Below are 16,794 nucleotides of genomic sequence, written 5' to 3' on the forward strand. Positions count from 1 at the left end.
ACCAGGCCAGATGAAGCACCGGGTGATCCAATCGAGCAGGTGGCAGACACTGGACGCTGGATCGAAATCTTAAACACAAGAAGGCAGGTTTAACGCAGTTCCAATAAAACATTAGCGTAACGCTTTCGCGGGAGTCTAGTTACCACAGAGAGGTGATTAACGGACTGGCGTGGAGCATCCGTCAGCACAGGGTTAAGTAGTCCTCCAGGTAATCGCCCCGAGTATGCTGAGTATGATAACCTTGGCAACTGGCCATGAATTTAAAGAGCTCGCTTAGACAAGCAACAAGGTACGCTTCCATATTGATTGATTTTTGTTTCTCCCGTCTCCGACACATGTGGCCAATAAGCGGACTCAACATTCTCACGTAGTCTTTATTGTTAGTGTTATTAAAAGAAACCAAATAATGGGAAACATCTAGAGTTTTACAAATTTATTAGCTGATTCAGACCAAAGTAAATGAACTACAGGTGGGAAAATGCCAGTTTCTGTTACTCTGTGGCAACACCGTTATGATTTTGGAGAGTGCTGCCTCATGCAGAATTTGAGGCCCTGCATTTGTGTTTGCTTGCATGACTTTTTGGTTGCACTTCAATAGAGAAAGACTGTAATAATGTAACCAATGCAGATGCTTTGGAGAAGCACTTGCATGCAGTCCTCCCAAGAATGGTGAATGTTTGAAACGGAACAGGAAAGAGAATGATAGCAGGCTTCACCAGGGAGAGGAAGAAATGTGGAAAAAACAATCTAAATAGCAGCACATGTTGTTTTTAACATTCGGTTTCACGTCATTCTTAATAGACCAATCCCAGTGCCCAGCTTAACAACCTCACACACTTTGAGACACTTTCCAGCTAAGCCTATGAGTGCTTCCTGGCAGATGTTTTGACGTTTACGCACACTTTCTGTTAGTCAAAGGGACCTTCAGTGTGCTGCTTTGAAAAAACAAAAAAGGACAATGTTGTACAAACAAGCACGGGAGGTGAACCAGAAAAAAGAAAAATGGGAATGTGAAACATACGGCCCGTGGCCCAGAAAAGACTCCAATCAAGACATTTTCTTTGAATTAACATAAACTTAAGATCAAAGTGGGGTGTATGTGGCTCATAAAGTGAAATGAGTTTAACATCCCTGCTTCAGAAATAACAACACAAATAAGAGTAGCCCTCATATTTTTGACTCTTCCTTCTGGTGACAGTGCACAGCTACAGCAGACCTGAGTCATCCACACATCAGCACATGCAGACATGGCGAGACCTTAATCTGATGAGTCCAACATCTCCCAGAGATGTTCAGTTGGGTTGAGATCTCAGAAATATGAAGAGCATCAAATCAAAGAACTGCTTTTTTTAATGTATGTTCTGTTGGTGTGGCCTGGCCCAGGTTCTCATCCTAGAAGATACCAATCACATTACAATCCAAAGTTTGCCATTGAAATGCCCCCAATGGCATAACAGAGACACCCAACCCTGTCACTGCAGTGGTTAAGAGGCTAGTTTTTTTTCCCTTTAATATGTCACCTGGCCATTTCTTACGAGAAATGTTCACACGTCCTTAATTTGAGCTCTATGTTATAACTGTTCCTCTCTCTGTCTTCCTCTCTCTCTTATGTTTATCATCCATCAGTGATGCCTTGCTGGAACTCTGTGTGATGCCAAAGGATGAGGACATTTTGCAGCTGGTAAGCATTTGTTTATCTGTAAATACCACAAGTGCACAAACATCTAAAGAGATAATCCCCAGTTGTAAAACTGGAGAGCAGCTTTTAAGACTCTAGGATTAGGTTATGAATGGCTATAATTAATTTTCACTTATGTTGACATTAAAATGTCTGTCTCTTCATTCCATCCATCGTGCAGTACGTGTGCAGGCATACTAAAACTTAACCTGTTAATCTTATGAAATTACCTTAAATAATCACCTTTGTTCTGCTGAAGAAAAATGCTCTGGATGTGTCAAACAAACCAGACATTTCAACTTTATTCTCAAAAGAGATACTTTACAGTATTTTACTTCGCTGTCACTGTTTTGCTTGTGATTGTGTCAAACAGTCGGGTATATACAGTAGCGTATAATCAGCTAACCTGTGTAGCAATATACAAAAGCATTACCTTGGTTGCACCTGGTTTCCCGGCTCAATGAACAAATATGACTCAGTAAGGAATTTTTTTATCCAACAATAGTCACATTCATCTTCCCTTTCAAAATGCTGGCTACAGACAAGATCATTCCTGAAGTTTGCTTTTAGATTCATTTTCTGTGGCTCTCCACTGTGCAGCTGGAGCCAGTGAAAACTTTACTTGTCAGATTTTTCTTGCAGCAGCTCCACAGATGCTTGCCATGTAGCCAAACAGTTGCTTTAAATTGTCAGTTTGGTGTCCAGACTCCAAAGCAGACAACTTGTGTTACTAGCTGCAAATTATGCTGTTTTGCCTAACCCTCTGAGGTCTGTGACTCTAAAGTGGGATCTAAGCTTCTGAGTAAAATCTATGCCGGAGGTACGCTGTGACCACAAACCCTTCTGAAACCCGATGCCGTGACTTAGAGACTAACTGTGTCGCATCAGAGCAGCCTGTAAAGACTGTGATTGGCCTGTTCAGTACCATCATCATTTTATCTTTATTTTCCACCTTGACTGGAATACAATGGATCCATTCAAATAGAGAAACTCCAGAACCAACTAGTGTGTTGGTGGCACAATGCTGGCAACAGCACTGGCCACTTGCATAGGTTACTTGGTGGCCTCTACATGGATTCAGCATAGATGTAAATCATGCATAACCCAGGCAAACAGAATACACAAGTTTTGTTTTCATTAAAATATTCTGCTAGTCTTTGCAATCAACGAACAACTAAAATAATCATTCTGACTTACACGCATCAAAAACTATTCACATTTTTATCTAAAAGAGTCTGTTTTACCTTTCTGCAAATGAAAGGGTTAGGGTTGTGTTAGGGTTACCAAGTATGATGACCTCAGATGTCATATGGCGCCACAGTACAGTATTAATGACAATTACACCATAATTCAGGTTTTTATCGTTTTATTTACGTTTTTAAATAAAACAAATATTTACACAAATTTGAGCATCAGGAGAAAACGTCTTATGATGAGACAAATGTGTCGTTAATGTCTGATTATGGCTAGCTAGTCAAGACTAGCAGGGATTTACAGGCTGCAGTTTGTAGTCACATGATTAATCCACTGTGGAAGAACTCTAGTAATCATTCCAGTGTTGAGTCAATGTTTAACCACCCACTATGCAATGTTTCTTAAGGGTTGTTCTTATGCTTAAAGCTTGTATTGATTGTCCCATGTGGGTGGGCTAGTTTTTAAAAAGCCGGGAGTAAAACCAGCAAATAGGAACGCCGCCTAGCCGGGTTTCATGCTGCAGCTCCGCGAGTTTATACCGATCAGCCTGAGGAGCTCAGCGACGCAAACAACCAGCATACGGCATCAGTCAGGGTCCAGAGAAACTCAGACGATAACAGCGCAAAGCCGTGTCAAACCAGTCGCCACACGTTTCTCACCTCTGCTTGGGAAAATCACAGTTAAAGCAGAGAGCTGAGTCAGATCCCACTGTGTTGCTAAATTCCTCACATAGCTTGTTAGTTTGGCCTCAGCTCACCAAAAAGCCACAGAAAGTTGCTTTTGGCCTTTTGGAATGAATCAGAGCTCACAAGGGATTCAAAGGAAGCAATTAGCTGTTTCTCCTCATGAAGGAAAACAACAATCAGAGTTAATTTCACCATTTTAATGTACAGTTCGCAACAATCTGACCTATTTAAAATCCAGAATGAACACCCACATAAAAGTGAAATGTGAATAAACAAGCTAATAGTTCTCTTTCCATATTTAATATTTGATCTTGTGCATTAGATTCTATCCCATAAAAAGGAAATATATGAAATTTCTGGTATTCATGTGGAGCTCATATTGACAAGATTGAGAAGACTCGATCTAATATTGTTTCCATAAGATAAAAGGAGCTTGAAGCAGCAACACGAGTATCAGTAAATATGTATGTGTCTCTTTTTAAATGTCTGTTTTGGGAGATACTAACCGGAGGGAGTGCAGCTGCAGTCAGCTGACTCCCCTCAGTGCTCTGTTTACAAGGCGGAAGCTGGTGCAGATCAGGCAAGTAAGGGTGCTCACCCAAAAGAGCAAAAAAAATCTGACAGTGCAGCATCTGACAGATCAGAGGGAAGACGAGGAAAGAGGCAAGTGTGGAGAGAGTGTAAGGGCGACGAAATGCTCCAGGAGCCAGCGAGGAAGGGCAAGGGAGGGGTGTTACCACAGTGAGCAGGTGAGAGTGACAGAGCAAAGGGAAGAAATGCAGAGTATGTAGAAGGAGAAAAAGCCAGCAGAATATATTTGCCAGTGTGTTCTGACAGCGACTGTGCTGTGTGGTGGAGGCGGAGGAAGGTGAGGGGACGAAATAATGGGGACAAACAACGAGACTCAGGAAGGTATTCAGGTTTAAGACGAACACCAAATGGGCAGCTGCGCTCTTTTCAGTTCTTATTTTTCCACTTTGACTGACCGCAATGCCTCTGTTCAGCCTTCCTACAGCGAGATGTATTTTTAGCTTTTGCCGAAGTCTATCGTTGGTACCTCTTTATCTCTTTATTCTTACCTGTTTACTTCTCTTTATTTCCTTTTTTCTCTCTCTGCTTCCATTTATCTAACCTGTGGACTGCAGTTTTCCAGGGATATCACTGCTCTGGTAAGAAGGGAAATCATACTAATCTTCTCATCTTCCACTTTCCTTCATCCCTTATGAAAGATCTCCCCTTGTCTTGAGATTGTGTTTGCAGTGGTAGGACAGGTAGAGCAGGGTGTTTTTCTCTTATGCTGATAAGTAGGTTAAGGGAAAGACGGGAAAGATGTGTTTAAAGGATAAACAAATGCCCTGAAACCGTCTGTCAACAGACCTTCTAAATTTCCCTCTGTGCTTTCCACGATGAGGAAGTTGAGTTCTCTTGGATTGAATGTAGTTTCAGAGGGAGGCACCCGGCAGCTGAGGTAGTGCTGTTACTGTTAATGCAGCTGTAATCTGACACCTCAGGTAGAGTGCAATCGATTAAAGTCCAACGCCGCAACTCTCTCCCTTTCATTTTCTCAAGAACGTCTGTGCTGAAAGGATGTGGAAATACAGTCTGTTCAGTATGCGGCCAGGAGTTTTTTTCTGACGCCATCTGTGGCAAAACAAAGTGTTTTTCTTTAACTTTTTATCACGGAAAGTACCTCGGTGGCTTCAGTGACTGTAGAATTGTGAAGCCATGCTGACAGAAGTAACGTTAGCTGCCAGCAGCAGACCGAGGAGACCCCCGTTCACCCTCTCCTCATGCCTCAGGGCACACTCTTCGGTACCAAAGGTGGGTAAGCCCCTGCCAGACTAATCCTCACTCTGACTCTGAGGGTTTATTCTGGATTTTCCAGCTTTCTTTCTCTACTTATTGCCCTCTCTGGCAGCCTCCTTTTCCCACTTGTGTTTCTTTTTTTACAGAGGAGTTTAGGCTGCAACATTTGTTTGCCGTCTCCTAGAAAAAGAATTGAGAAACTTTGAGCAGAGCTGTGTTTGATTTGAAGAAATGGCATGCTATTCATTTAGTGGTATAGACGGGATCAATCCAGCTGTCCCATCTGTCACATCCAGTTTGCTGTGGGTATGCAGCAGTGTTTGACTTTCTGATAATCTTGTCAGCTCAAACAAAGACTCCTGTCAATAAATGACACTTGTGGATTACGAGCCCTTCTCCAGTTTTGTAACTTGAGCTACAATGTTTTTGTACTGCAGATGTAGTATTTCTATAGGAACATGCTATTGTGGCTGAAATGGCAGTGGAGGTGTAATATGAGATGTGGTTGTAAATGCATATTTAGCAATACTGCTTGAGAAATGAGATGACAGGGCAAAAATAGATATCCCACTCTTTGTATTCTTGGATATTTTTGGAAATGCGTCTGCACCAGTTATATTTGTGTCAAGTGTTGTTGTGTCAACTCTACAGCACTTCCCACTCCATGCTTGTCCTTTAGGAGAGTTTAAAATATCTGTTCTCTGGTTAGGTTGATCTCTGTGGATGTGATGGGATTGGTTTAGCTCTTAAATCTCTCTGCAACCAAAGTGATATAATTTCTTATAATCTCTTGCAGGCGTATTCCCAGGATGCATACCTCAAAGGAAATGAGGCATACAGCGGAAATGCCCAGAATATCCCTGAGCCCCCTCCCATATGTTACCCACGGATAGAAGTCAAGGCTGCAGGCATGGCTCAGTCATCAGAGCCTGTCACTGTCACTGAGACTCCCAGAGGGCCAGTTCAAGGACCAGGGAGGCGAGGGGGCGCCACAGAGAAGAGCTATCGGGTGGAAATCCCTGTTCCTCCTTCTCCTCCCCAGCAGACGTCAAAGTCTCAGACAGTGGCGTGTGTCTGTAATGACAATGTGAGGACAGTGCCCCCTGATCAGATTGAGAGGGGGTCTCGGGTGGCTCGGGCTGGACCCAGCCACAGGACTGAGGAAAACCGGTATGGTCCTACAACAGATTCTGGCTCGGCCCGACCAAGACCCCTTATTCCCTCAGTCCCTGGGAGCACTCAGTTACAGTACCCCTCCTCACGCACCACAGAAATGCCAGTCTACCCCCCTTCCTCAACTTCTAGACCTGGAATCTATCCTGACACCTTATCTCCACCTGGACGGGCCTCGCAGGACACGTTCTCCACTGCCATCTCACCCAGCGCCAACCACTACTCACCCTCTCCCACAGCTCCCTCCACCTCCCCTCACCAGAACATTGACTGGAAAAACTACACCACCTATAAGGACTATATTGATGCCAAAAGACTGCACAGTTATGGCTGCCGCACCATCCAGGAACGCTTGGACACCTTGCGTGCAGCTTCCAGTTCTAGTTCTGTCTACACCCAGCAACGAACAACATCTCCTCCCGTTGCCAGTCAGAGAGGGGCACTGGAATCCCAGGTTAGACGCAGGAGTGCATCCAATGACCGTGGGGTGGATACAGGTAGTCAAGGTGCTGCAGTGACAGCTTCTTTGCGCAGCGCCTCCCAGGAGAGGCTAGGAGGCGGGGCAGAGAGGACGATAACAACTAGGAACTGGCCTCGTAGCGCTTCACAGGATGCTCTGCCTTTCTCAACCCCAACAGGAGTCACCAAACCTCGTGCTCGGTCTTGTGATTACCTGGGTCAGCATCCTGGAGAGCTAGGTGGGCTTCTCTCTGGAGACAGGTTGGGAGTGGAGGACAGGCTTCAACTGGGTCAAGGAGAGGAAGCCAGGGCTAGCAGGCAGGGATCTGAGTTGAGGGCTTTACCTCATCTAAACAGGAGTCTCACTGGACAAGAGGAAGAAGGGCAGGGATTTTCCAACTCGCCTCTAGCAGCTCCTGTGTTTACTAAAGGTACAACAGATTCTGCACTACCATCGAGGACAGATGGCATCATAATGAGGCCATCACGTCTGCCTGTCAAAAATGCCATCTCAGACGCCTCACCTGCCTTACCTTCCACTAAACCCATGGACCCTCTAAAAGACCAAAGAGCTAACATCATGGGCAACCATATGGGCTACTCCTCCCCTCTGCACCTGCAGCTCAGGTCCAGGGCTGACAGTCTGAAAATAGAGAGCAGGTCAGAGGCGGGGCTAGCAGCCAGATCCTCCTCTTGCTCTGGTCCTTCGTCTAAGCTGCCCACGCAGAGACAACTACAAAGTGCTGGCAGTGCTTCTACCAGTAATGGAGCTGTCACCCAAAAGCCAAAGGTCAAAGAAACCTCTAGTTCCACTAATTCTCTTGTATGGACTAACGGCAGTCTTGCAGAGGGTGTTGAAGGACCTGATGCTACCGTTGTGGTCCTTAGAAGGGACAAAAACTCTGGAACTGCTCATGTTCGCCCTCCGTCCTATGTAATAGCTGTTAACGACAACCAGAGAGGAGTGACTCATAAGTCACCACACTTAGTGAAGGCAGGCTCTGCAGATGCAGCGATGTGCTGGACGTCTAGTGACAGCTACAGGGAGATGCATCTGAGAAGGCTGGGAGACACACGGCAAAAGTCCGGATCCAACAACTTGGATGACTCTCTGGATTCAATCCCCTTCATAGGTAAGACATCCTTATCTTTATATGTTCTTTCTATAGCAACAAATTTGACACAAGAACAGTCTGTTTGGTCAAAGTACTGCTGGAATTCATTTTAAGCTTCAACTATCAGAAAGCTGCCATCAAATCATCAGGCACAATCTTGCTTTCATGTCTACTTATTAGGTAAAACTGTATTTCCTCATCCAGAACTTGGAAGCAGAAAATTCAGACTGCAGTTAATTTGAGGACGGTTGTTGGCACCTGTTGGCACTAAGCATAGAGTTTAGCATAGTATTAGTATAGGCAGTCCAGACAGATCAAATGATCTTAGTGTGAGTTCACATCAGCTAATGATTTGGCTGATTTTACATAGGGTGAGCTATATAAGCTGCTTTACCGCTGCTGTGCATCTGCAAGCCGCTTTGCTGCCCACCTCTTCGATTTATGCTGTGTCTAACTTAAATAATGTCTGTGGTCATTGATGCCTACTCCTTTTTATACGAGGACCTTGCTGCTACTCTCCCGTCTTAGGTTTTCAACATATGAATGCATCAAGGAAAGATGGAAAGGTGAAAGACTAGAGCCATGCCACCAAATATAAATAACTAGGGATGCGAAGAACTGTCTTCTTTTGACTTAAGTGACTAAAATTAATTGTCATAAATGATCAAGTTCATTTTTAAATAAAAAGAGGTTTTACATAAAAGAAATACTTGCATGCTTCAGTGTTGCAATAATATATGGTAAAATGGTCTGTATTTGTATAGCGCTTTGCTTGGTCCTAAGGACCCCAAAGCGCTTTACACTACACACAATCATCCACCTATTCACACACTGGTGATGGCAAGCTACAGCATAGCCACAGCCACCCACACTGACAGAGGCGAGTGCCGGACACTGGCGCCACCGGGCCCTCTGACCAGCACCAGTAGGCAACGGGTGAAGTGTCTTGCCCAAGGACACAACGACCGAGACTGTCGGAGCCGGGGCTCGAACCGGCAACCTTCCGATTACAAGACGAACGTCCAACTCTTGAGCCACGATCGCCCCGTATATATGTGTAAATACTGAGTCTAGATAAAAGGCTTTGTATCGAAAAGTTGAATGCTACTGTTAGCCATGCATGACAATGGGCATTAATCTTGCAGGACAGGTAGAACTTCACAGTAAAAACACAATCAGTAGTTTAACACACTCTTATAGATCAATAGATGAAGAACTGTACTTACCTTGACAGAAAGACTCATGACATATTTAATTCTCTGTAGGTAAAATGATCATGCAGAGATGGGCTGTTGAGTTCACACTCTGGTTTGCTCATAGCTATATTTCAGGGGTTCCTTGGGTTTTTATAAAATCTTTTAAAAAATCTATAATACCCAGTGATACCTTCTCATGCGTGTTTTGGTTATGTTTGTAAATTATTAAATGTTAAAAAAGAGTAATTAATTCACATGTAATTTCCATATTTAGCAGTTAGAAACCCAAGGTTAAAGTGACATCAGATGAAAAGTGAGAAACATATTTTCCTTCAGGTCTTGACATGACACTCCCATCTCAAAATCCACAGTTTATGGTGGTGAGAGTGATATTCTCCACTGTTGGTTGCCTGAGGACAAAAATGTAGACACGCCTTCCTGTTTAAAGGAAATAAAAATCACCATGACCAAAAACCATGGAAGCCAAATAATTATAATAAAAAATTAGTCTGAACTTCCTGTTTCAGTAAATCAGAAAAATGTATTAAAAATCCACTATAAGCTTGTCCGTTGTTGCCCCACTTTTTCTGCTACAATGAAATACATTGTGTCTAAATGTCATCATGGATATACTATTGCATAATCAGGTGGGGGAATTCCCTGCAAAGTTTGCTCAGTGTGAAAAAGAATGAATCCAGTTAACCTGTGTTTTGCCTAAACTGCCTTTTAAAGGACACAGTTCAGTATAGAAATTAAAAATTTTAAAAAGTTTTGCTGCTGTTAAGCAATGTTTGTGTTCAGCATTTTGAACTTGGGATGATGTAGTGTTACGCGTGTGTTACAACGTGACACCGTACTGCCAGTAAGCATGACATATTCAGACAATCCTTTGGCATCCGAAAGGGCAGCACAGAAAAAGTACACAGAGTGCACACTACGCACACGTACGCACTCACAGAGCTGCTTTCCAAGTCAATAAACGCACACACACTCCCTGAAACATCTCATATTTCCACCAGTGTTGCACAGAGAAAGAAACCTAAGCGTATCTTCCTAATGGACTATGACATAGTGGAGAAATGAGAGCATTCCTGCAGCAATCTACTTCAATTACATTTCATAGTAAGCTTCCAAACAATAAGTGGAACAACTGCTGTACATTATCTGCCCGCCAAAAGTTTATTTTATTTCATGTATTTTTTTGCAGGGAACAGAATGTAACATACAGTACTAGACAAACATGCGATATGTCACGTCTGCTCATGTTTTTGATGATTCTTTTTTTTCTGTGTTTTTCCTCATGAACTGAAGCTGAGAGCTGCATTTACACGTTGAGGTGTTTATAGAATGAAGTTATTGAGTAATGTTTGAAGCATCTTCTGTCTTTCCAAATCTCGTACAACTCTAGAGTCTGACAAGCTTGAACTCGACCTTGCATCCTCAGTTGTGTCTTCATTGATGACTCATTACCATCCAATAAGAGCAGCTCTTGTGTCTGTCTGGTGTCCTAGAACCTGCAGGGATTAATCACATCCTCTCCCAGCAGCACTTCACAGAGGCAGCCCTCACATCTCATGGTCTCGTTCACAGCATTTCGATCAAGATTAGATGGAGATCTTGGTGCTATAGCAGTAATGTGCCTTAAATCAGAACAATCTGGGGTTGTTTTTTTATCATGTCATGAGACGGCAGTGTGATATTGCTTATACTCTCATGGCAGTCTGCTGTATATTAAGCAACGGCATGGAGTTAGTTTAGCTGAGAATAGAGGATGGAAAGAGGTTTAGCGTGGTTTTTACCCAAAGATAACAAAATCAACCAACAAGTAACTTTGAAGCTCATTAATTTACTGTTTATGTGTTATTTACTTGATGTGAAGCGTCTGGAGCCTGCATGCTGGACTCTTTCTTCCTGCATTGATTTTCCCAGAGTCCCTCATGGAACCTCATGGATGAGTGCCAAAACATAAAAAATTCACATGTAATAATTTTGGACAAGATCTAGGTTAGTTGGATCCCCTCTGTTTAAACTTCATGCTAATCTACAGAAACTGATGGCAGTGTGTAAATTCATTCTATCTTGCTATGAAAGTTGGAGGGTAGTTTGTTTATTTATCCCATTTCCTCTCACTTTAAATTACTCCAAGCAACAGCAGACTTGCCCCGGACTCCAGTGTATTTACTTGGTAGATCCACTTTGTGTTTGTGAATTCTGTACTTTGAAGTCCAAGCATTTATTTTGAAAATCAGAACTACAACATATTTCCAAGATTCAGAGGAAGAAATGAGCCTCATTTAAAATACTAGCTTTATTGCTGACAAGTCAAAAAGTTGAGCTCAGTTTGCAGTCCTGTTACTTGATAACAACAGAGCTACCTACCATGGGAAGGTAGGGACCCCCCTGAAAAGAGCAATACTGCCTAATGTTTGGAGACCACAGCATGTGCAATGAACATGGCATCTTGTTGACTTTGAGCTAGTTGCTTGGAAGTCAGCTGTTGTCTTCAAAGCAACTTTGGTGCATCAACAATGGCAATTAAACAGCAATAAGGTGGAGTCAGTCAGCTGTCAGTCAATTTGGGGTCAAGTTGGCATTAACGTGCAATCTGTTTGTGATAATTAGTGATTAGCTGTGAGAAATTGGTGAAAATCCAAAACTGTGTGCATGCAGAGAAATTTACATTAAACAGAAATGTATGTTGCTGTAAATTGATTGCTGTGTTGGCAATCTGTCTGCATCAATAAATTAGCTATTAGTAAGCCTTTGACAGTCTGTCTATGAGTGATTGCAGTCGGTCCAAGCTGTACTGCAATTATTTGGAGACAGGTTGCCTCCCATCAGGCAACCTGTCCAATTGCCTTGCAGTCATTAGTGGTGACCCAATCGCTTGCCATCGGTGTGTGACAGCAGAAAAATTCGATGCAGTTACCAGGCAACCACCGATTTTTCCTAGTCACAAGGCGGTAGAGGCTTATTTGTACTTCAGTTGTGATTGAAGCATAATATGAATTACTGCAGACTGAAATACAGTAACAGGCTTTTTTCAATACAGTGGTTCTGATTGAATTGGAGTCACCATTGCTTTTATGTAGTGTGCCTATATTCTAACGATTTTGGTAAATATATTGGAACAGATCTGGAAGGTTAATGAGTTTATGCTGTTATTTTCCACACGCAACACAAATAAAACCATATGAAAGTCATATCTGTACAGATGTTTTATGAGAACTTTATTGTACCCACAGAAACGACATACACTTGTATTTACTATATTGACCAGAAACAAAAAAACACCAAACATGTTGTCTAGATGTGGATAGGTGCATGTTCTCCTGCTTAAAGCCAAATCAGTCTTGATGTATGAAAGTGAAATAAATAAATTGTAATTGTACGTGTCAAAACTCGCTGGCTGCCACCATCTTCCCAGAAACAGAGTTAGAGGTATATAAACAAGTGATTAAAGCAAATAGGCATCTGGCTTGCTTGCAGAAATGAGGTTTGCAGTGTCATGGGAGATGTCTTTGCGGTTTGAGGAAAGAGAGGTTTCACAGCAGTAATCTGTACCCTACAATGAACACATGTTTCACGTTAAATTAAGTAAACAGTTTGCAAGGGAATTGTGTCTTTTAGATCTTTTCGCTGTTGTTCTTTTTAGCGGTTTGTCTTTTGTAGTCAGGGCACTTTTCAAGTTAAATAACAGCGACAGTTACGTTTCTGGAGATGAATTTGTAAGAATTTGAAAAAGGTATTCTCTCCTCGTGCCACGGTGACCTGACAAGTTTGAAGTCTCTGGTTGAACCATTTATTTGTGCTCTGCACTATTATAAAGAGAGCTTTCAGTAACAATATCCGCTGTGTGGTCTCGCCCTACTTTCTGCATCACCATATTCGCTGATAAGATTCATTTCTGCATCTACTTGTTCGCTGAACCTGTCTCCTAATTTGTTTTTAGGGTTTGCCGCTTTGCAGATATTGCATATCACACGTTATGACACAGTCTCGCCTGTGATGATATAATGCAAGCTGACTGTACTGCATCTGTGTATTTAAAGGAAAGGGGTTGTAGCAGCTTATCTGGACTGAAGTGCTTATCAGCTGACTGACTGAGTCTCTGTCTGCATCATGTAGTCTTCTCTCCATACGTCTTATCGCTGCTTTTTATTGCTGTTCGCTGCAATGTTTATTCAAGTTGAGACAGCAGACATGACGTAGACCTTGGTTAATGTTGCTCTAATTTGCAGTATTATGGCTCCTATTGAGTTAAGTTGAATACATTTCAAAGGTGTGGTATGATTAGCATCGCCGGCAGATTAACCGTGTTAGGTAAATACATATTTAGATCATGATTATGCCATGGTTGGAATTGTTGGTTTGTCACAGCTCTCTTCCCTTTAAGTGACAGCCTCAGCTTATCTGCACACTTTATGGCCGTGTACCATTAATGGTATTCACTTTCCTGTGGTTGTGCAACCTCTGTCATACACTGGAAGAGCCTCATGTTTTTGACTTGAACAGTTTGAAACTGAATTGTGAACTTTTGAGGACTTAATGTAATTATTGATTTGTTGTCAGGTCTTCCTGAATCATCACCATGTCTGTCTTCTCTGAGCCTCGGGCTCAGGCTGCTTCATAACAATAAGTGGCCTGTGTCTGTACTCATAGGCTACGTTCACACTGCAGGTCTTAATGCTCAATTTCGATTTTTTTGATCAAATCCGATTTTTTTGTCTGCTCGTTCACACTACAAATAAAATGCGACAGCAAACGCGCTCGAGTGTGAACGCTCAAAGCGGCCCGCATGCACAAAAGAAGACTTCACACACAACGCGCTCTGTTTAGACCCAGAGCAAACAGTATTGTTTGACAGATGGCCCCTAATATAAAGACTTCGGACTTTACGTTTCCCAATTTTTGCTTTAAGTTATTTTGTTATTTACATAATAATGTAAATAACCTAATAATGATCCTTATTGCTGTTTAAGAGAGGAGCAGTGCTTCAAAGGATAGTTGCAGATTTCTGTCAGAATCTGTAGATTATGCAGTACAAATAAAATGTTCACATTTCTCCAACGTTGTCTTCCCAACAGTTTCACTGACACGGGATGGCCAGGAAGCGTTCGCGATGTCTTCTCCGGCGCTGATAATTGGCGTCTGTCTTGTGTCAGTGACGTAAAAGACGGATTTAATGCGACTTGACCGTTCACACAGCAGTCGCTTTCTGAAACATCGGATATGTATCGGATTCAGTACCACATACGAAAGTGAACGAGATCGAATTTGAAAATATCGAATTTGTGCCGTTCACACTGTCATACCATGATCGGATATGGGTCGCATAGGGTAAAAAAAATCGGATTTGATGCGCTTTCGCCTGCAGTGTGAACGTAGCCATAGCTGTGCCTGCCATTTGTGACAAGCCTGATTGAGTCACAGTAGTTTATTAACTTCATGATGATTTTTGTCTTCGATGTTTTTTCTTATGCTGTATAAATTATTGACTTTTATTCATATTAGTTTTGCAAATGTTGTTCTTTACTTCTCACCCTAATATAATAGTGATTTTAAACAATCTTTTAAAATCTTGTTATAAACTTAGTGGAAATCTATGATGAAGTTCCTAATTTAAATACAACTTTCACTGAATCTTTGCATAATTTATAAGAGATGGACTTCAGTGAAAAACTAGAATTACTAATGACTTCTTTGCAAGTTTGACTCTATGCAAAGCTGGCCAGTGACCGGTTTGCATGCAGGTTCTGACCATCTGCTCTACCAGGTGAGCTACCAGGTTGCCTACAATACAAGCCCCATGCACAGGGCGCTAGTAGGAATCTGGTTACGACTGCTACGATACGTTTGCACATTTACTTTGGTTACATGCACACAGTTTTTCACGTTGTTTAAAGCCAATCCTAATTACAGTTCTGGATCAGGTGTTGTGTTACATGTATAAAAGTGAGGAATACCTCCTGTCAGCGGCACTCTTTGAGCTTACATTTTAAGAATTAAATGTGTAAAACTACAGAAATCTGTAACTTAATTATTTTGGTGTAGCATGAATTTAAATGGGGGAGATCTTTATTAGTAGAAAAAGCTGTGAAACTTAGAAATACAATTAAAAGTCCAACATTTATGCTCGCATTTTCCATTTTCCAAAGCCAGCCTGGTCCTTATGTTGGACATTTTACTCTGTAGCCAAGCAACCAACCCGAGGGACCCACTCAGTGAAATAGTCAAATATATGAAAAGTTGAATATTTGGGTAAAATCCTAGCTAACATGTTGTAATTTTACTACAGTTTGTTTAAGAAACTTTTTAAAACCAGCTAGAGTGTTCATGTGATCCTATTTTAAGTATGTTTAAGCTTTTAGCTGATATATTCTGACTATTATACTTCATGTTCATGGGAGTGTTTTATGATTTTCTTGCCTTGCTGAACTCAGTTTCCTCTTTTCTGTCCTCAGATGAACCGTCCAGTCCGAGCATCGACCTGGAGAGTGCGCACATCCCCGCCTCAGCCGTGATATCTGGAACGCCCGTCATCACCACCATCCCAGCCAGCCCCCCTTCTCCGTCCCCTCTCATTCGCCGCCAGCTGTCACATGACCAAGGTGTGTTTTCCATATCAAAGGATTAGTCAGCTGCTGAATTTGGTGCAGAAAGGGACAGTTTCAAATAATTATGTGACCCTCTTTTAATAGATTCTCTCCGTCTCACAATTATTGAGTCAGATTCTGGTACTAAAACTGAGCGCTCCAAGTCGTACGATGAAGGCCTCGATAACTACCGGGAAGAAGGCAAAGGGTAAGATGCTCTCACAACAGTGCATGTAAAAACTTGTGAAAACAGCCACTATCAGTCTTGTATTAAAAAAACAGGACAAACAAAGGCAGGTTTTAGTAGATTATTTACAGTGGAGTAGTAAAAACATGGCGCTGCACAAAAAGTGAAACATACCTCTGCGTTTAACTCCGATGCGGGTCAATCAGCTGTGTGCAGAGTTTTAACAATTTACTGATCACTTGTGAGGTCACATTTCTGGAAAGCTTATTGGCAGTGGATGGATTTATGGGTAGCTTAGTCCTGTGACTGATCAATTTTGCTTTTACACAATGCTTTTACACTCTTAAGAAAGAGAGGGTGTTGTCTTTCGTAAGCAGTAAAGTCAGAGGTTGTTTTGGTTCTGTTTTACTCCAAAACCAAAGAGAACGAGTACATTTTGTTTGAACCAATCCCACTGAAGCAGGTTTTATTATTTGATGTAGTTTTAAACGCTTATTCTCACACACATCTCATACTTTCTGCTGCCCTCACATTTTTTTCCATTTCTGTCTAGGCGGTCCTTGATACCTGGTCTGAAAAGTCTTATGAAGGTAAGTTTTTTATGAGCTCACTGTCGGCTCTTTGTTTTATCAGCGTTTCCTGCTCAGATATTTATACAACCTTTGTTTCACACCCACATTATAAACTTCTCTCACCGTAATGTG

General features: G+C 42.1%; 1 protein-coding gene across 4 annotated transcripts in view; it reads left to right on the top strand.

The window, feature by feature from the left end:
• arhgap21a (Rho GTPase activating protein 21a) overlaps positions 1-16,794 on the top strand; it is a 103,209-nt gene that overhangs the window by 72,302 nt on the left and 14,113 nt on the right. For 2 of the 4 annotated variants that reach the window (XM_006799234.2, XM_006799232.3), the window contains 6 exons: positions 1,627-1,681; positions 4,704-4,727; positions 6,161-8,129; positions 15,772-15,918; positions 16,009-16,111; positions 16,644-16,680. In XM_006799234.2, coding sequence (XP_006799297.2) covers positions 1,627-1,681; positions 4,704-4,727; positions 6,161-8,129; positions 15,772-15,918; positions 16,009-16,111; positions 16,644-16,680 — 2,335 coding nt within the window. The remainder of the gene's footprint in view (positions 1-1,626; positions 1,682-4,703; positions 4,728-6,160; positions 8,130-15,771; positions 15,919-16,008; positions 16,112-16,643; positions 16,681-16,794) is intronic. The other 2 variants (XM_035911316.2, XM_006799233.3) reach the window with 2 other exon arrangements.

This window comes from Neolamprologus brichardi, chromosome 9 (assembly GCF_056152115.1).
Source record: "Neolamprologus brichardi isolate AB-2024 chromosome 9, ASM5615211v1, whole genome shotgun sequence".
Taxonomy (NCBI): domain Eukaryota; kingdom Metazoa; phylum Chordata; class Actinopteri; order Cichliformes; family Cichlidae; genus Neolamprologus; species Neolamprologus brichardi.